This window comes from Strigops habroptila, chromosome 6 (genome assembly GCF_004027225.2).
Source record: "Strigops habroptila isolate Jane chromosome 6, bStrHab1.2.pri, whole genome shotgun sequence".
Lineage (NCBI taxonomy): Eukaryota > Metazoa > Chordata > Aves > Psittaciformes > Psittacidae > Strigops > Strigops habroptila.
This window is the reverse complement of record NC_044282.2, coordinates 63,925,688-63,946,987: the sequence shown is the minus strand read 5'-3', so window position 1 is coordinate 63,946,987 and position 21,300 is coordinate 63,925,688. Positions and strand designations below refer to the sequence as shown.

Sequence of the window (21,300 nt, the reverse complement as noted above, 5' to 3'; positions counted from 1 at the left end):
GGGCCACGGTGGTCTAACACGGACTGACTGGGGTGTTTGCCTACTGACAGCTTAACTCCTGTCTCCATTGAATTCAGCCCTTTTTAGCCCTGATGTCCTTCTGCTCATTCCTGGGATTGACTGGAAGAGAGCTCAGTGGGGTCTATACAGACACAGTGACAAAAGCCATGCTGCCTGGTGTCCCCATGTCCCAAAGGTTGCATGGATGCCAGTGGAGGTGCAGACCTGCTCCATTGCTCTTGCAGTTCCTCCACCGCCTTCTCTCTCAGGGTCGGGGGCCAGGCCATGCCCTGTGCATGGCTTCTCATACCTGTGTGGCCCAGCACTATTTCCTCCAGGCCCATGACTGCAGCAGGAGTTTCACGCTCTCCAGCTGCCAGCCCTCTCCCTAAGGTAAAGCCCTGCTTAAAAAGAGGCAGAGCCAAGATTTCATACCCTTCTCAGCCCTGGGGCTGCTGGCAGCTCTTTCTGGTTGTAAAAGGCTGAGAAAAATCAAGTCCATGCCCTGATGCAGACCTGGAAAATAAAGCAGCCTCAGTGATGATCTGTCCCCTCTCAGCATCCCTGTGGAACAGACATCAGGTACCAGTGATAAGCTATTCCCCAGCCCTGAGGGTGAACCGGATTCCTTCTGACGCTGCAGACCTTGCTAGCTTTTTCCAGCAAAACTGCCTTCTCTGTTGCTCCATGACCTGCTCCTTCTCAGCTGCTCTGTCACTCATGTTCCCACCCGGAGGCTTCCTGACCTTCCCCTCTGATGGGAAACCAGCTCCAGAGAGTGACCAGCCACGCCTGGCTCACCTACGGGCTCTTTGATTTGCAGAGGAGAATGAAGAAAAGCATCCCCTGACCAGCAAGGAGGAGGAAGAGCGTCGGATCGCGGAAATGGGGCGCCCAGTCCTGGGGGAGCACACCAAGCTTGAAGTCATCATTGAGGAATCCTACGAGTTCAAGGTACTGTCCATGTCCCTTGTCCCTCTTCTTCCCTTCCTTCCTTTTGGTTTTGCACTGGCAAGCGCATATTGATGGTATCACAGCAAAGCAAGGCAGCTCCTGGCATCACAAGGTCTCAGAGCAGGACCAAGGGATGCTTTGAAAGATGGCCAAGCCAAGGCATGATGAAAGGGTGAGGGTCACTCCAGTGAGATGGTGGTGGGTTAAAATACACTCTGCATCCTCACTCTGTCCATTAGCCCACAGCCATGGTCCTTGGAGGATGATGCCAGACTTTCTGTCCCATTCACAGACTGTTTGTGGTTGTTATTATTATTACACAAGCACATCAATCTGGTGAGCCTAAGATCTGACTGGGCTCCAAAATGCTGCAGGTGGCTTTAAAATATAATCTTGTTCTCACAGTGATGTGCTACACCCAGGTCCTACTTACAGACAGTCTTGAGTGAGCCCTGAGCCTGGGACTCCTAGGTATAGCCCAGTTTCTCAAATGGGCCTTGATCAAGTCCCAGTTAATGCTTTGATGTGGCCCAGTAAAAATCCTTCTCAAGGCGCTGGCACCCCAGCGCTATTTGCTGTTAAACCTCCACTGAGATGGTTCAAACTCTCATCATGAGCAGGTTTCAAAAGGTCTTTCTGAGCAGCAGTGAGGGGAATTGCAAGTATTTACAGTTGCTTTCACTGCTGGGACTCTTGGCCTGAGCTTAAAATCTGCTAAGCTTTTTCCATAAGTTTATGGCTGTAAGCAGTAGTGCCAGTGGGTTTTAACCCAGCATCTCCAGCCCAATAGTCCCTAATTCTCTCCTCTGCATCTCCTTCCACAGAACACAGTGGACAAGCTCATTAAGAAGACAAACCTGGCCCTGGTGGTTGGCACAAACAGCTGGAGGGAGCAGTTTATTGAGGCTATTACTGTCAGCGCTGGTGAGTTTGGACCACAGCTCCAGGTGAATTATGATCAATCTTGCTCGTGACCCCACTTTGCTGTATCACTAATACAGACCATAGTGGAGCAGCCAGAGGCAAACCAGGTGGCAGAGTTATTTACAGGGTCTACCTAAATAAGACCGCTGAGTAAAGCCTTTTGTGAGAGCAACTTGGCTGACGTGTAGGAAACCTCCTGCACTAAGTGTGTCTGGAAGAGAAACACCCTGAGAGAAACACCAAATGGCAGAGGGGAAAGGTCATTTCAGTGGGAGAGATCTGGGAGGCAAATACAGTGTTTAAATTCAGAGTGGCATAAATGACACTGGTGTGACCAGCATCCTTGGTGCTCCCCATACTACTGCGGTGAGGACAACATGGTACTGAGGGTGCCAAGCCCTGAAGACAGCCACTGAGTCCTCAATCTGTGGGCCAAAATTTGTCTTTGATCCCCGGCTTTCAGGAACTCCTGCTGCTCCAGCCAGCTGAGGCTGGATGTTATGGCTCAGCAGCCCAATAGCTGCAGCAGCATGTGACACTTGTGATTTTATAGATCATATCTGATCACACCTTCTCTCTTTTGGAGAATTGCCTTTCCCTCAGAAACACCCTGCAGTACTGTTCTCACAGGTGCCAATGCCACAGTTACCAGTATGCCCAATGTAGGATATGTTAATATTCCCACATCTGTGGAAGGTAAAAGAAAGAAGGTCTCCTCCAGAGGTTGTTTTAAGGGCTGGAGACACTATAATTCACTAGCTGGATGTTACAACCTCACAGCCCAGCCTGGGCTGCACACACATCAGGGCAAAATCAATGAGCTTAAATTAAACTATTGGGGGAGGCAATTTGAGCTCATCTGACTAATTGTGCATTGAAATGCATAGGGGAACACTCTCACCTCCTACCTCAAGCTCTGCTGTACAGGGTAACCTCTGCCCAGCACAAAGTAATTAAAAGTGATCGCCCTGCCATTTCATTTACCCCTCCATCTCTGCAAATGAGGACAGGACATTGTGCACCAGCTGTCTCCTCAAAATGTGATGTCTCCTCTTGTAGCATAGTTATTCTTAGAGCCTCCAGCCAAAAGCCTCCCATTATTTCAGATACAGCATGAACATATCACGCAAGACAATCCTTGCTGCAGGTTTTGTAGCTAATACGGCTAAACTAATCTATGCCAGAATCAATTATTTAATTGCATCCCATATTAAAGCAAAGGTAATCACTGCTACTTGGATCCAATCTCTGTGACACGTGTAAAGACTGCGGTTATGTGAAAGCCCTGTTGCCACCGTATCTTGAACATACAGCCACCATCAGTGCTAACAGGATGATTAATAAACGTTTAACAAATGTGGCATCTTTTGGTGGACATTGCAGTTGGGGAACAGCAGTTTGTCTCTGAGCTCTGGACCTACTTTTTTTGCCAGGATTTAGCTCCTCGGGATTTGTGCTGAGCAGGTTAAAATCCCTTGAACGCTGGACTTTGGGTTTAAATTTTTACCTGCATCCCATCATGGGGAGCAGGTGAACGTCACACTTCAAAAGGTAACATCCCAGCTGAGAAAAGAAGTGTTAAAACCCCACTTCCCACCCAGTGATCAGCTGGTCGCAATGCTGGTCAGATCTGTGGAAAGGCAGTGCTGGTGCAGGCAAGATTGTGCCACACCATGGCCATACCATCCCATGCTGTCCATGGCGCTGATCTGGAGCCTCTCACCCATAGCTGCCTTCAGTGTGCACCCAACAGCCCACAATTCTTCTTCTACGGCAAAAACATCATGGGGTTTGTGACCCTGTTCCTGAATGCACCCCTGGATCACCACTCGACCTCACTCTGCGTTTCAAGTCACCTACACAGGATCTGGGCAGCTCTTTGAAAGAGGGATGCTACTTCTGCTTAAGAAAATGATAGACAGATCTGTATGAGTGTTATGACAGTGGCACTCGTGTTCATTTTTCAGCCTCTTTTATCATTTCCATAAAGATTTAGATCCATGACAGTCCTGCTGCCATGCAGCTTGGGAGAGGATTAAAATACCTGCTGCAAAATTACAGCACAGCACAGTGTACCCTGCCAGTACCAGCCTTTGTGCAGTGAGGGGGAAAAGAAAGCAGGCCAGCATAAGCTTCCCAGGCTGAAAACTGTTCCTTATCTTCACAACAATGCACAGGAATAGGATATTTATATCTGCCAAAATAATACCACCATGCCACTGATTAGCTACTGTTTCTGCCATAGTGAATTTGAAGCTTTAAAGCCAAGCAACACATAATTTTCCATCAAGTTATTGTAGAGACATCAAGTTTCCCATTGTCTCTATCTTATCTGTTGGTTTTGATCTGCAAAGGTGCTTTAAAGACAAAAGATTTGTGCAAACTTGCCTCCCAGCAGGATGCTAAGCAGGACTTTTCATAGAACCATAGAATCATAGAATCATAGAATAGTAAGGGTTGGAAAGGACCTTAGGATCATCCAGTTCCAACTCCTCTGCCACGGGCAGGGACACCATGGTTTCCCTGGTTGGTCATGGCTTTATTTAACTGAGTACTGAAAACCTCCAAAGATGATGTCCCTCAGCCAAGATCTGTGTCCCAGGGCTGCACCACCCTCCTGGAAAAGACATTTCTCCTGATGTTACCATCCAAGCTGCAGTTTGTGGCCATTGCCTCTGTCAGTGCAGAAGAGTTTGCTTCATCCTCTCTGTACGTGCCCTCCAAGTTGCTGTAGGCTGTTGCTTGGTCCCCTCCACCCTCCTTTCCTCCTATTTCCCCAAGCCATCTCCTTCCACCTCTCCCCATAGGCAACATCTTCCAGGCTCCAGTCATCTTGAATGCCCACCAGCTTCAGCCCAGCCCTCGTGTGGGATGCCATATCCGCTGTGTACAGAGATACCTGCATCAGGAGTTCCTTTCTCTCTCGCTCCCACTGGCTCTGTCATTACTTTCTCTCCTGCAGCTGCGCCTCTGCTTAGAACCCCAAGGATGCCAGCAGAGTGCAAGGTGTACGTGTGCTGGAGCTGCGCCAGACCAAGAGCAGGTTGATTCCCCTTACAGGTTACCAAATCTCTTGAGGGTGACCGTGGCCTGGGTGATCCCTGGGCCTTTTGTTTTTCTTGCTTCTGTGTGCTGCATGTGCACCAGCAGCTTTCCCCAGTAAACCTGTTGTCATGGCACAGAGCCACCATTTGAACATGGGATTAGCTGATAGCCATGTGTTGGTACACAGCAAACAGCAAGACCATTTTATCCTCCCTGTGGAGGCTTTATACATATTGTTATTCAATTAAACATCCATATTGTGGAGGGAGATGTGAAAGGAGAAATGTTCACCCTGGCCAGCAGTGGGGCAGATAAAAACAGCATGGTCTCATTCAAAAGCTTATGCCAGGCTCATCAGTACTGTGGCTGCTGGGAGAAGCAGATTTTCCCAGGCACAGAGCCATCACCCCCTTAAACCCAGTGTCTGGCAAGGTGGAACCTTGTCCTCTCACCCACTGTGGTGGAGCAGAGCAAAGGCTTTGGTTTCACTGGGTGCTCTTGGCTACTCTGGGACTTGGTGCCTTTTTTCTGCAATCCCAAGTGTTCCCCAGGGAAGAAGAGCCAGGCTCACTTGTGCTGTCTGATGGGGATGAACGGCACATTGTGTCCTCATGAGGTAGCATATTATATGTTACCCATTGGTAAGAAGCTCTGCCAACAGCCAGGCAGAGAGATCTGCTAGTCCACATCCTTGGAGGGAAAAAAAATGCATCAAAGGCAATGACAAATCACCAACCCACGTGCAAGGTATGTCTTTAACACAACTTGCAACGGCCTTGGAATCCCCAACGTTTGTGACTTAAAACCCCATCTTTGTTCCTTGAGGGCAGCAGGAAAGCTCCCACTGATTTCATTGGGAAAGTGTCACCTCCCCTTCATGCCCGGGGTTGGTTCCAGCACAAGCAGGAATATGCAGTATGCACAGGAACTTTGCCCAACCTCCCCCAGGATGGGCAAGTCTAATCAGGCACTGATGGTTTTCTGCAGGGGAAGATGACGATGACGATGAATGTGGGGAGGAGAAGCTGCCCTCCTGCTTTGACTACGTGATGCACTTTCTGACCGTCTTCTGGAAGGTCCTTTTCGCCTTCGTGCCCCCAACAGACTACTGGAATGGCTGGGCTTGCTTCGTTGTCTCCATCCTCATGATCGGCCTCCTGACAGCTTTCATTGGCGACCTGGCATCCCACTTTGGCTGCACCATTGGCTTGAAGGACTCAGTCACTGCGGTCGTGTTTGTCGCACTGGGGACATCAGTGCCAGGTAAGGCCAACAGCAGAGGTTGCTGTAAAGGTCCATCTCTGCCCAGTCTGGATTTGGGTTTGGGTTGGGAAAGCTGGGCACAGCGAGGTCCTCTGCTGCACCTGTGCAGGACCCCTGAGGACATATTTGAGGTGTATGCGGAAGCTGTTTTTCAGTCTTAGATGGGCCGGGAGGATCAAACCAGGATTCAGTCACTTTGAAATTATTTCAAGGACCTTCCTTTTGCAAAGGCTGTGAAGTGTCTGTTTCTGTGAACAGCCTCCATGGCATCCACTCTTAGAGTACGAAGCTGATTTTTCATTAAAATGCTGTCTATTTTGGCAGTCCTGCACCTTCTTTCTGAGAATCTGCTCCTTTAACCTTGCCTTCCAGGTGAGTTAGGGACTAGGCCATACACGGGGCACACTGCCTAGCATGGACACCTTTGTGTGAGACCAGGTTCAGCTTTGGCTCAGATGGACCAAGGTGAGGTTGCTGAGCTGGAAACACTGCTCAAAATGTGACTTGTGAAGCCCCAAGAAGGCCTTGTCCCCACAAATGTTTGGAGACGTGTCTCCAATCAAGTGGTCACTCAGCCTCAGAAGACACAGAGACGGAGGACTGACCAGCAAGAGAATAAAAAATGAGTTTCCATACCTACATGCCACTTTTTCCTCCCAATGCACATTGACTTGCTGCAACCCAGCTGCCTTTACTACTGGCTCATCCTCCTCCTCCTACAGTGGCACCTGGAGAGCCACAGAGGCATCAGCATTGTCCCACAGCCCCATTATTGCACTGTAACCACGGCTGAGAGCAAAGGGAAATGCCTTTTCCTTCCCTCAGCAGTCAGATGCATTTCCATGGGAGCTTCTTTAAAAACTAAAGCAGCCTTTTGACTTCTTTGCTGCAAATGGCCACTCTCGCTGTGCTTATAGGTGCCCAGCCCCTCCTGTTACATGAAACTGGGTCTTTATGCCAGTCTGCACTTCACCATCTCACCTTGGAGCCCCACTGAGGAGCGCAAAGGAAACTGTAGAATTAAAAACATGAAATCTGACCTCTCCATTTTCTCTTTCTGAGCCACATTCTGCTGTCTGTAGCCAAGGTGATCTGGGAGTGCAGACGTGTTAAGGATTCTTCTCATCATCAGCTCAGAGTGTTCTCCCAGACAAAACCCAGATGCTTATCCCCTTCCTGCTCACCCCCCTGCTGATCCAGAGTGCATTTGGATGTAAAATCAACACTTCCCTATGGTGCAGAGCAGCATTGTGCTGGTCTGCTTGACACAAGATCTGCCACGTAAAAGGCCAGACGAGTTTTATCACATCTCTTTTGCCACCAGTATTAAAGCTGGTGGAGCACCCAGACTCCTGCATAGTTTTTCTCCCTAAGGGATGAAAGACAACCACTTGTTTACTAAAGTGTCAGGGTCTGCACAAGACACTAACTTTAATGAGGAAAAAGGTTTTGGAGAGACATCATTAAAGCAAACAGAAAAACACAGAAAGAAAACTTCGGGAGACCTGAAGGATAGACACAGACCATTGTGGCTCCTACAAAGCTATTCCAACCTTTTCGGGTCTTTTGCAAGTCAACAAATTAGTGCATGTTGGAGAAGGAGCCAACATAGTATATAACTGGGAAGTGCTATCTTGTGCTTGAAGCACTTTAGGGCATCTGAGGCTATACTGGGGGAAGCCCCATATTTCTGGACATTATTATTTCCCTCCTAGGCATTTCTGGACCCTGGCTTTGGCCAGATGTGCCTTCCTTGGGAGTGCCTATAGACAGGGCTGTACCTTGTCCCCTTACCGGCTATCTTCATTCCCCAAAAGTGCTGCCGTTGACATTCATCCCCAAGCTGCCTGGTGATGTCCCTCCTTACCTGGCTGTTTCCTGAAGGTTTCTCTCCGTCTTCCCTTCGCAGACACCTTTGCCAGCAAAGTAGCAGCGACGCAGGACCAGTATGCAGATGCCTCCATTGGGAATGTCACCGGGAGCAATGCTGTGAACGTTTTCCTGGGCATCGGGGTGGCCTGGTCGATCGCAGCCATCTACCACGCGGCGCACGGACAAGCTTTCCAAGTCTCACCTGGCACCCTGGCCTTCTCTGTCACCCTCTTCACCATTTTTGCTTTTATCAGTGTGGGTGTGCTGCTCTACCGGCGGAGACCTGAGATTGGAGGTGAGCTGGGCGGGCCGCGGACTTCCAAGCTGCTCACATCCTCACTCTTTATCCTCCTCTGGCTCTTGTACATATTCTTCTCATCTCTGGAAGCCTACTGCCACATAAAAGGCTTCTAAAGGGACAATCAGAGATAGTAAATATATGTATATCTATATGTATCTATATAGAGTGATATATAGGTATAGATATAGATATAAAGCTGTGTATAATGAACAGAGAAAGAATAAAAGAGATTTGCCATGTTCACACACCTGCTGAAGGAAAGCGGCTTTGGAGCATCCTTTGAACTAGGCAGGACCCCAAAGCCAGCAGGACCCTTCCCCGGGCAGCGGCCCTGGCCAGGAGCCCAGCAGCAGGGCCCTCTCTGCAACTCTACCAACAAGAGCAGCTGATAGCCACCGAGCCCTTTCCCATCGCTCTCTCCCGCCTGCCGGCTCCCCGGGAGGATGGATGCGAAGGCGACCGGGGCGCATCAGTACGGGTAAGGCCAGAGCAGCTGGTAAGAAACAGAGCAGTGGGCGAGGGAAGGAGAGGAAAGTAAGGGTCCTGATGTCCGACCACCATCCGCCTGCCTTCGCCACTCGGGAACATCCCCTCTGGCCCTGTTGGAGAGAAGCGAGAGACCGGACTGAAGACAAGGGGAAATTGGGAGCTTTCTAAGGATAGAACACAAACCGTTTTCGTCATTGATTTGGGGTTGGGTTTTTTTGTTTTGTTTTGACGTGTGTACGAGTAGCATTTCCCCCCACATGCCCCTCACCTTTGCCCCTCTGTGCTTCGGGGATGCACAAACGCAACCTCGTGTCCGGTGTCCTAAGCCGAGGCTGTGTGGAGCGGCGGGGACATTCCTCCTGCCTCATCCACCTCCTTGGGCATGCTGTCGTGGTACTTGTAACATTTGCATGAATGAAATGAACCCTATCTGTATATAGCATCCTATAGGATAGTCCTTCCAGCCATGTGGATTGAGCATTGCAGATACAAGTGTTTTCTTTTCACCAGGTTTTATTTATTTTAGTTAGTTTAGTTTTACCATAGGTTTTTCGTTCGTTCATTTCCTCTTGGTGGGAATAAAAGCAGGGAAAGCTGTCCCTGTTTATTGCTCTGCACATGGGTCCGCAAGAAGCAATAACAGCCATGCAGATGTAGGTTTTCAGGGGAGGAAAACCCACACTCCAGAGGCTGCAGGCTCTGTCTCCCCATGTGGCTGGGGTTCCCCCCACAACAGCCAGTCCAGGACATGCTGGAGCTGGTGTGAAAGCCTCTACCATCTGCAGGAGGTTTTCACAAGGTCCCAGTGAACCTGAGTGGGATGAGCAGCAGCTGAGCCCAAGGGGGATGAGCATGGCTGGCTCCCAGCACCTTGCCTGCCTCTGTCTTCATAGCTGGTGGCTGCCTCAAAACCCCTTAGCCCCCTGCTATTCCCTGTGTCCCCAGAAGTCTAGTGACAGCCCCTATTTCTGAGCGTTAAGCCATCAGGATCAGTCCCTAAAGCTGGTCCTTTCCCACAGCCATTTGGAGGCAGAATAATTCAGTGTAAGAGCTGAAGGCTGTAACAAGATCTCCGACACCAGTGGAAGCATAACCAGGAAGCATCCCCCAAGGAAAAAGGCCACATTTTGAACTGTCCAAATTTGTTATCAGTGGAAAGGATGAGACAGGGAGGTGTAACTTGACATCACCTCCCAAATCCAGCAGTGCGGACTGGGATAGCAAGCCAAGCCTGGGAAGGTGTGGACATAGAGCTCCCCTGGGCACAGCACAGGGATGACATTGTGCGCTGGTGTTGAGAGATGTCTTCTTTCCCTACGCCCTTCACCAGGCTTCCTGGTGTCCCAGCCAGGCAAATGCCCAGCCTGCACATCCACTGATGAGCTTTTCCAACCCAGCTGAAAACCACATCTGATGCTTGTACCATAACCAATTGGCTGGGAGTATTTGTACTCATCTTGAACAATCTGTGGAAATTTTAATTAATATGTTGTAAGATTTTCTCTAGGAAAATGAAGTTGTGGGTTTGGGTTTTTTTTCTTCTCAAACCTTTTTTTCACTTTTGACAGGTTTTGGGGGTTTTCTTTTTGTTTGTCATTGTTTTGGGGGAAGAATCAAACACAGGCGCAGGTTGTTCAGGTTTAAGATTACCTTTATGTACAATGATTTCATTTTCATCTGTTTGGCTTCATTGACTTTTCTTTTGTGTGTATTGCCCACCACTATAGGCAGTGAGTCCACTAATTGTGATGATCCTTATAAATGGTACACAATGCACAGACAAATAAAGTTTGTAATGATTCCTGATGGATCCAGTAGTGCTCCTGCATATTCTCTGTGGAAAACCCTCCCCTCCCATTGTCTCCCCTTATGTTATACCCATCTCTTCTTTACTTATTGGTTTGCCTTCACTGTGTTTCTGCCACTGATGGGGGGCAAGGGTGCCTCCACATGCCCGCTCTTGTCCCATCTCACAGCTTTCCTCCTGCTCCATCTCCATTGTGCCTCGGGCTTGGTGTGCTGCGGTACAGACAGGGCTCGCAGTCCGCCTGGCTCTCAGAGGGATGCAGGAGACCACCCTGGGGCAAAGCTGCAGTGCAGCTGAGTTTCTCCTGTGCTGGGTCCCCCATCAGTGCTGGCTTGCCCTAGCCTGGGGGAGAGCCATGCATATGGTACTCAGCAGCTCTTTCTGCTTGTGTCTTCTTGTTACATAGAACTGCTCCTGCTGTTTCAGCCTCAAGGTGACTTGCACTAGCTTAAGCCTCTAACTAAGGACAAGTGGGAACGCAAGAGATGCATTACCGGGGCAGAGTGCATGGATGCAAAAAGAGATCTGAGACACTCCATGAGGTCACTGAGCAAACTGGGAGCTTGGTCTGCTCTGGGCAGCTTCCTGCCCATGCCCCAGTCCAGATGCCGTGGGCTATTTCTGATCCACATGGCCTGACAGAGCTCAGACAGCACTGAGGAGGAGAAAAGTCTCCACTTAGCCAGGGATGTCATCCACATAGCCAGGGATGTTGGTCCTCCTTGTGTTTCATCCAGCATCTGTTGAGGTGTCCTCAGATAAACCCTCCCTGTGATGCTTCCAAGGTCCTGCTCTGACAGCTGAACTCAAACAGAAGCTCCAGAGGCAGGTCCCAGGCAAACACTGCCTTCATCTGGTAGGGCTCTCCCTGCTCCTCCCGGTGCGGTGCACATGCCTGGGGTGCATGTTCCTGGGATTCTGCCCATGCTCTTCCCCATGTTCCTGCCTCTCCAGGGTCAGGATGAGACTGCACAACTGGTCACTCTGACACTACCAGCAGGGTCTGACTTTCAAGCTCCAGGCTGGACATGCACCACCAAGCAGAAAGAGAGAGGGTAGAAGGTGGTTGATTTTGTTGCAGCATGACCATGTCTGTAGAGGCCCAGGGGCAGTATCTGTGAAGGGATGCGTGGCAGAGCAGGTAACTAATACACCCCAGCAGCCAGAGGATTTAACATCATCTCTGGGCTGCTCTCATGCAAACCTGGCCCTCCTCCACACCCTATGCTGCTTTTTTCCAGCTGTGCCACTAGTCTCATGATGCCTGTGGGTGCTCAGCACCCTCCAGGATGAGTGCAGGTCAAGCTTCAATGCTCATCAAGCCCCAAGCGAGCGCAGCCGGTCACATCCACGTGCTTCTCCCAGGCAGTGAATCATGGAAGCGAAGCAGCTCTCCTGATCCAGTAATTACATGTGCTGAGAGGTGATGTTGGTATTTTACTCTCATCATTTGCTTCTTCAGAATGAATTGCTGTTGCCGAAGTCATTAACAAGTCAAACGGGACTTGTGTAGCAGCTTAGTTTAACAGGCAGTAAATAACTGTTCTGCTCACAGAGCTTTCCGAATGCGATGGAGCATTGCTTGCTTAGGACAAGGCCTAAATCACGCAGTAAACACCAGCCTTGTTTATGCAATTATTCTCTGCCAGCCATGTGCTTTCTGGCATCTTTAACAAGCTTATGAAAGCATGATGTGTATTTGCCCAGGAGGAGTCATGGATGAGCAGCGAGCTTTCTACCTGGCTGCCACCTTGCCATGCTGAGGAGGGGAAGGACCACTTTGCCAAGCCCCAGCCTGTGTTTGCAAGGGTGTAATGCCTGCTTTTCTGCACCAACCTCATCTTTAAACCAAACTTTCCAAAGGCAAAAGCAAACTGCCCTCCTCTGTGAGACACCCGCACCTGGAAGCAGCAAAGAGGGAGTACAGCCCCAGCACCGGGTGCATCTTGCCTTCACACCCACCCTGTGGGGCACAACCTGCCTCCCCAGGTCCGCCGTCTGATGCCAGTGCTCTCATGTCCCTGCCAGCCTCTCCACCCTCCCTCAGAAGGGAAGGGCATGGGGCACCTCTGATAAAGCACTGAGCTCAGGGATGTTGCCAGAAACAGCACTTCAAACCCTCAGCCTCTGTCCATTCACCTGCCCCAGCTGCTCTCACTCCACTAGCCAAAGGCAAACCTCCCCATGGAAAACGATGCAGCATGGCACAAAGGACATTCAGAGACGGACATCCAAATAACTCAACAGAATAGTGCAAAGCACCTGGGGACAAATGGAAGGAGCGCACAGAGCAGTGACAGCCCTGAGCATCTTGGCAAAAACATATCCCCAGCTCTTCAAGGGCCTATGGGAATGGAGGCAAATCCCAGCCACAACCTGAACACATGGAAAAGGTGCAAAAGAGCCAGGGACTCTGCGGGTCCCTGGTGCCAATAGGAGCCACAAACCTGCAGCATCTCATGGCTGAGCCTACCCAAACTAATACTTCCTACCTGCCTCTGTGCCAGGGCAGTGCAGGAACCACTTGCTCCAAGGATGCAAATCCCTTGTCTCCAAGTAATGTGCCCACCCGTGTGTCCCCCATTTCCAGGCAGCCTGTGGTGGCTCTGGGGCAAGGGCAGGTTACAAGAGTCATTTGCACATCCTTCTCCCCGCTTTCATCACTTCCTTAAAGGACAAAAGGGAAAAGGGGGGCTTTGAGCCCTTTCTGGTACCGAGTCTGGATACAGTCTATAAACTCACTGTGCTATTTCTGCTACAAGGCAGGGAGGGAAGAAACAGAGCCCGTGTGTTATTGTTACAGCTATTTTTAAATGCTTGGGTAAGAATCAAGTGCAATGGTATTGGGGGCCATATACGTACCTAAGGAGGAGGCTCAGATGCATTCCAGCAGGGGCAGAGCTGGGCATAGCCAGAAAGTGACGGAGAGAGAGAAAAGAGGGAAAACTTAATGCCAAGGGTATTATTCCAGGAGAAAGCCCTGTGTTATTTTTGCGTAGGCTTTGGCACCCAGGCCAATTTGGGGAAGCATGTTTACGGAGCACTGGGAACCTCTCTGGCCTCTGACCGACCACACACACACATACACATGCACAGCACAGCTGCAGAAATCCTGTTTAACTTGTAAAAATCTGACTTGCACAGGAAAGCATCCAGAGGCATCTGTATTCTTACAAAAAGCACCAGGGAACAATAAATACAGTGAGATTCCTCACCTTTTAAGGACTGGAGCCTGCCTCCTTTTGGAACCAGAGGTGCCAAGAGCCTTTGTCAGCCAGCAACACCCCTCATACAGAGGGACGGGATGCTGCGAAGGGAAAGGGCCCATCTGGCCAAGCTGTTATCAGCAAAGATACCCAGAAGATTGCTGTTGCTGACTGGTTTTGCTGTCTATGACACATCCCTGAGAGCATCCAAGGAGTATCCACAGGGTCTTGTCTCCTTGGAGCATCTCAAGAATGGCCAGCCCTGCCTCTGAGCACCCAGTGCTCCCAGCGTAGTTCATCACTCTCTCCTGCACCTTCTCTTGGCTCCTTCCCACCCTCCCAAAGTGAACATCAGCCTGGGGCTTCCCTCTCTTGGGGAGGTGTCAGTGGGATGTCCAGCATCATAGGGCACAGGGAAGGGAGAAGTGCTGTGGGGTCCCGCTCAGACCTGGAAACCCCATTTTAGGCACTGCCACAGCATGTCTCCCCCATGTAGCCAGCTGCCATAGCTACAGACATGCATCTTCATTTCTACATAGCTATAGCACAGCCTCTAGCATTTTTGGCTGTCTATGGGCACCAACCCCAAGCAGAATTTTGATCTATTTGATTCAAAACAGGCCTTATCTGTTGTACTGCACTAGGACAGCTCTCTGGCCCTCCCAGAACACACATACCCTAGCCCCATCTGTGTGCCATTGGTAGGAAGTGGTAGGAAGGAGCATTAGCAAAGCACCAGGAGCGTACGCTACCTGATGTTGTGGTCCTCCAGCACCCACATTGAGCCATCTCAAGGCCCCATCATGGCTGTCTGAGCAAGGAGATAATCCAACTTGGGTCTTTCTTCGTGCTGGTCCCCCATGTAAAGCCTCTTTGCATGCCCTCTTCCTTCAGGCTCCCTGCAGAGGAACATTCTCTTTCCCTCCTGCCCCACAACTGGGGGCTTCCATTTGAGTGCAGTCTCGCCTCTCACCGGACCAAACAGCAGTGCTTGTTAGCTCAGGCTGTCTGTACCTCAGGGCAAAGATTAACCACTCCAAAAGGCATCTTGGACTTGAGCCCCTGCAAGCAAAGGAGTCTACGAGTTTCCATGCAGCGGAGGCAAACTTCAGCATGCTGAGCCCTTCCTGCTCATCACCCAGGCACCATTACAGCCACTAGCCACAGGCACTGGTTTTTATCGTGCTGCTGTCCCTCACTCATGAGTTTTTGGAAGTTTTAACATTTCTGCTGAATTTCACCGTTATCAAGTCCCACGGATGCTCCAACTCCACCCCAACCCTTTCTCAACGCTTCCAGAGCAAACTAATATGAACTGGGAGTTCAAGGTCCACCTCAATTCCTTTCTTTCAAAATGAAGCCTGTTCTTGGTGCTCTAAACATTCTAAAACTTATCCACCTGCCTACAAAACTTTCCTGCTCCTGCTTAAAATGGGTAAAGTTTAAGTAAAGCAAATTGCAATAGCTTGGGGCGCTTATCCATGCTTAAAGCTCCTGAAACCTTGCAGGACACAGGGTACTGCCACAGGGCATTTTCCTTGCACCTCCTGACCTCTTTGTTGAGGTTGGATTCATTTCTAGCTCAGATGAATGCCTCACAGATGAAGGCAGGGTGAGACCTGCATGGAAGTACAACCTTGCTCTGTTCCTATGTTTTCTTGACAGACCATGGCAACTGTCATTACCCAGAGCTTGTGCCCCTTTGCTCCAGCCCAAAGCCCCTGGCAGGCTTCTTGCTTACAGAAATGTGAGTTTCTGACAGATGAACTTCTTTGCAAAGATACTTAGAAATGTGGGGAGTTGCTGAGTCACTGCTAAACTGCTGCACTAGCACAGGAAAGATTGGATCCTGGTGGTGCTAATGTGTCCCAGGTTGCTATCAGACTAGTTTGAGAGTGTTAATGAAAGCTTTTGCAAACTAGCAGGTTTGTGACTCCCAGGTCACAAATGTAAGGAGGTACACAACCAGATTTCTCCTTGCTTGGCGTGATGCTGAGATGTCTTCCTTGCCCCTTGCTTTCAGCTATAGCCCTGTGCATTGCCATGGTCTTGCCTTGCAATAAGAGCTGCGATTAGATGCCTGTTGGATGAACTTCTCCTGTACAGATGAAAACGAACTGATGCCTGTTGTGTCTTCATTTGTTTGCCCCATGTTGCTTCCTTCATCTTCTGAGCTCTTGAGAAAAACGCACATGCACAGCAAGCAATGCAGGACATCTACTTGTCTTGCTCTTAATCAGGAAACATTCACTACTTCTAGCTGCTCTAGAGAGCAAAAGATTGAGATAATATCTTGTACATTAGAGCCACTGTATTAGCAAGAAAGAAACCGTTATTTACTTTTTCCCTGACAACAACTCAGCTTCTGACAACACTTGTCTATTTTCTGTAACGCATTAAGCATTAGGAGGCACAGCTCTGCAAATAACCTAGCTTTCAAGACTACCTGTTGAGGGCATTGTTCAGCAATCCAGTAAAATGGTTTCATTTGTGGATGAAGGTGAAAAGTTCGTGAATTCTCCTAAGACTCCTAGCTCCTGCTGGAAGAAACACATACATGCTGGTAAAAGCCACAAAACGCTGAGTTTGGTACAATGCAGCCCTACGTATCCCATAGGTCTCTATGCCAAGAGGCACGCATGGGGTGGAGATAGTACATGTAATCAAGCAAGAAGAGGACAAGGAGGACACCATATGCTACCTCCACCCCAACCCAACAAGCAAGCCCAAGAGATATTCCCAGCAAGAAGCAGTCAGATTGCCAAGGAGCAAAGCTGTTATCAGAAAAGATGCTCCGAGGGCTGGAGCAGGTCTGCTATGGAGACAGGCTGAGAGAGCTGGGCTTGTTCAGCCTGGAGAAGAGAAGGCTCCGGGGAGACCTTAGAGCAGCTCCAGTGCCTAACGGGGCTACAGGAAAGCTAAAGAGGGGCTTTTGACAAGGGCCTGTAGTGACAGGACAAGGGGGAATGGCTTTAAGCTGACAGAGGGGAGATTTAGATGAGATCTTAGGAAGCTCTTCCCTGTGAGGGTGCTGAGGCGCTGGCACAGGGTGCCCAGAGAAGCTGTGGCTGCCCCATCCCTGGCAGTGTTCAAGGCCAGGTTGGACGGGGCTTGGAGCAACCTGCTCTAGTGGAAGGTGTCCCTGCCCGTGGCAGGGGGTTGGAACTGGATGAGCTTTAAGGTCCCTTCCAACCCAAAGCCGTCTGTGATTCTATGGTTCTATGAAAGCTCACACATCTCAAAGGCAGCAAGTTTCCCATGGGACTTTGCGTGCTGGTTTCCGTATCACTGGCAGAGCAGGCAGAGCCACCATCCTGCTCAGCATCCTGCAGGCAGAGCCAAAGGAGAGGCCTGGGCTGCCCATGCTTGTTGATCTGACCATCAGCCTTGATTTCAGCCAGAGGCCTGCAGGGACTGGCCATAATATTCTGAAGAAGAGGGAAACGAGATGGGAATGAGTCAAAAAAATTACAGTAGCAGTAATTTAGATCTCTCACTAATTTTCTGCTGTGATTAAGTAGGCCAGTTATCTCAATGCTTGAGTTCTCAAACTGCTCCAGTTTTCAAAAGCCATTTCTGCACACTTGAAATGTGGGGAAAGCAACTGCTCCTCTTTCTGGAGTAGAAAACAGGCTGTTGCTATGAGCTTGGAGAAGGCATAGAAACGCATCTGTCTTGGCAGAGATGTAATTCAAATCAGCACCTTCTTCTGTCCCACTTAGGAGTGGACTCAGGCAGGGAGCCTGCACAGCCTGTCCCAGGGATGATGGATGCTCCCCATGGATAAGGCAGCCAGGGCCCCCTATAACTGCAGGATGCAGGAGAGAAAGAGCTCAAAATGGCTCCTAAAAAGTGAGGGGAACAGCTAGTGTTTAGATGCACCCCATGAGGCACAGCAGGCAGCAAGGATGCAGTGCTGGGGCACAGGTAACCTGCCTCATGGGCACACCATGCCAGGCCACTGTCGAGGCAAGGTTGTCCTCTGGTATTTGTGATGTGCTCCAGAAGTGATGCTCACGCTTTCCTGCTCTCCTCTGACAGCAGCCACTGTCCCCCTGCCCAGCAGCCTGAGGGGAGCTCCCCATCTCCCTGGGATGAGCACAGGGAGGCAGGCAGGGAGGAGGCTGCCACCACCCTTCCTGCTGCACCCGAAGCACCAGTCAGCCCAGCCACCCACCACAGTCACTCCCCACATCGTGTGTCACCCATCTCCCTGTGAGTCTTCCCCTCACAGCCACAGGGCACTGTAGGGCAGACAGATGTCTTGTGCAAACCTGGACCGAGAAAGACAGAGAGATCTCTGATAGCCCAACGCGCCACCCAATTCCCCGCACTGGGGATGGGGCAGGCAGAGCCCAACTGGGAACAGCCAAATATTCCCAAAGCAGGGCTGAAAGGAGAGTTTGCTTTAGAACTGGCTTGTCTGGAGACAGAAACCAGAGCATGGATGGTAAATTCTACCCCACCTTCCCTCTGCTGCCTGCTTCGCTGCCCCAGCAGTGTCAAAGCTGAGGGTCATCTCTGGACTCAGCAGCTGAAGCCTCCTGATCCCTCTGTCTCTCTCATGGTTCCTCATAAGTTCGATGGCACAATGCAGCTACACTATTTGAAAAGCCATAATATCTGTTGGTACGACTCTTTTATTACCTTCGATTTATATATATTTGTTGATAAAAGAGGTCATCTTGGGAGACACTTGTAGTCTACTGGGAAATAATATTCCGATGCTGTATATTCTGTACATGTTGTATAAACAAAGCGAAATATGGAAATCTAAATGTTTGGTGGAGTTGGTGGCACGTGCTGGAAGGGGAGGTTGGGACTGGGCAAGTCACTCCTTGGGCCACCATAGCCCAGGCTCAGGGTACCCAGCAGAGTCACCATCCCGCTAGGGTCCTGGCCAAAGCCCATGAGACAGGGTCCGGCCTGTGGCTCCCCGGGTGCTTTTTCCCATGCGAAGGCGAAAGAAGGCAACTCTGCAAGTGAAAGCAGCCGCGTTCCATCTCCCTCCTGCGGGTAAAGCACAGGACTGGATATGGCTTTGGTTGTCAGAAACTCTCAGCGCAGCAAGCCCTTCTTCCCTCCTTCCCTGCCGAGGGTGGAAACCCTGCAGCCGCCACCCAGCGTGATATCTCTAAGCCTTATGGTCAGAGAGACACAATTCCCCATCGGGCAATATTCCAGTGGCGACAGAGACTGGCTCTGAGCATCCGGCTGCTCCAACTCGTTTCCGTGCTAACCCCGCGCAGCGGCACCAGCCGCCCTCCCCAGCGTGTTTATGACAGTGACAAGCTGTGATCCTCTAACCTGACACACGCTGTTAGCAAACCTGTTTCATGTTTTCCGTGGTATCGATCTACAACTTTTGAAACCATTGGAGACAGTTGTGGTAGCCTAAAAATCATGCTGAGCTCATCTATTTTTATATTTGTGGTGTTTTCCTATTCATAGAGAGTAGTGATCCAGTAACCCTATAGCTGAGAGTGAACTGTTCAGAATAGATATACGACTGCAGAAAATGTTTGTAAGAAATAATTTATTTGAAATATTCTGCCAAAGATAGCTCTCTAATGATCTGTAAAACGTTGTTTCTCTCTCTTTGCTCTGAATGTCATTGTGAAAGCACCTCGCTCCCCACTATCTTTTGAAGATTTGCTTTTTTGTATCTTTAAGGGCAAAGAAATACGCCAATGATTTTTTTACCAGAGCAGTAAATAGAGTAGTCAGGACACACGAGACAAGTTTATAAAGGTGATAAACGGAAGCCAGTCACAATCACTCTGAAAATTCAGTTTCTCCCGTAGTTTCAGATGGGGTTTGAAGGCTGGGACAGTTCTCTAGCAGGAAGGTCTCAGTTTCAGCTGCTGTCGCTGCTGTGTTGCTCATTTGAAGGAGAGAAGTCTCTTAACCACCCATTTGCAGTCTCGGGGCGTTTGAACTCCTCATGGGTAACTTCTGCCTCTTCATTATCTATGAGCACGATACCTTTATTAGCCCTTGAGGCCCTGTGGCACATGAGTAACCCTTGCTCAGGGCTTCGTAGGGATTCAGCATGACGAGGTATGGCCCCTGCCAAAGCTATTCCCACAACACACAGAGCACATGCAGCAAGAAGGAATTCTGCTGACACCCAGATCTGTCCCCTTGCCCACATGGGGACAGAGGCAGAGGACACTCAGCCACTGCGGGACATGATACCTTATCAAGAGGATCCACCCCTGCAAGTACACAGCTGAACAGGGGGATGTACGGCCCATTACCAGGGATGAGCTGCTCAGATTAGTCTTTTCAGAAATAACAATTCTTTTTTTTAATAGAGAAAAGTCTTATTTCCTTTCTTCATTCCTTCCTCTTCAGGGAACTTTTCAATGCTAGGAAAAGCCTTCATTACCTTCCGTGATTCCCAAGTCTGTTGCAGTGGAAATACAACCACATCCATTAGGCTGCAGCACATCAGAGAGATTTTTGGCTCAGGTTTTTATTTTGCTTCTGAGCAGATTCTCAGTTTCTTGAATTTCTTGTTCATAAAAGTCTGCAGGAATTAATTGGTAATAAAGAAATGGGGCCCTGATCCAGTGGATGGGTTTCCACGTGCACTTCAACTGTTGACTCATGGAAGGTCAAGCATGTGTGCAAGTGCTTTATTGAACAGGCACCCAGAAATAGAGATGTGAAATGCAGTTTCCAAGCCATGGGGTACATACGGGTGTGATGGAAACACCACCATCCATCAGGTCAGGCAACCACGCAGCAAAGCACGCAGCACACTGGGAACCACATCCAGAGCATTGGTATTCCTCTGTGCAATGAGCTCTCTGAATCCAAGGGTAGGCAGCTGCTGCATCACAGGGAAAAGCAAGTGAGCTGGGAAGACAAGTGTGAGAAGAATTGGATTTCTGATCACTGTGCATTTTGTTAATTAGTGAATTCAAATAGTTTTATTTTTACCAAAAACAGATAATCTTTATTCCAGTAAAGACAACTGTTGACTTGAAATATATAAATATATATATATTATTTGAATGGTTTATATCCTGTTGCTCTAACTACATAAAATGGAAATATGTTGCAAGTTGTGTCATTCCAATGTACAAAATAAATGACTTTTTCCCTGCATGCTGCCTGGGTATGTTGTGATTTGAATTAAGAGTTATATTTGAATTGCCTTATTGAAGAGGTTGTATGTTACCTAACTGGGGAATGACCTGGCACTGTTCATCACATTACATGTGTACTTGATGCTGTGTTATGTCAAATTCAGATGAGTTGTCTGTCATCTGTGTATTTCGTGGGAGACCTTTTATCTTGTTAAACTGTGATATGTAAACCTCTCATTGCCTGAAATAGTCAGAGTTGTATAAATCAGTGTCTTCAGCTGTTTTCCTAATTTTATCACAATTCCTAACACAAAATATAGATGTTTGTAAATTCTTCATTCA

At 49.3% G+C, this 21,300-nt stretch overlaps 1 protein-coding gene across 6 annotated transcripts in view; it reads left to right on the top strand.

Annotated features, from left to right (window-relative positions):
- SLC8A1 (solute carrier family 8 member A1) overlaps positions 1–21,300 on the top strand; it is a 127,208-nt gene extending 105,908 nt beyond the window's left edge. For all 6 annotated transcript variants that reach the window (XM_030490727.1, XM_030490725.1, XM_030490723.1 and 3 more), the window contains 4 exons: positions 824–954; positions 1,779–1,878; positions 5,911–6,186; positions 8,096–21,300. In XM_030490727.1, the coding sequence (XP_030346587.1) occupies positions 824–954; positions 1,779–1,878; positions 5,911–6,186; positions 8,096–8,472 (884 nt within the window). In that variant the 3' untranslated portion in view covers positions 8,473–21,300. The remainder of the gene's footprint in view (positions 1–823; positions 955–1,778; positions 1,879–5,910; positions 6,187–8,095) is intronic.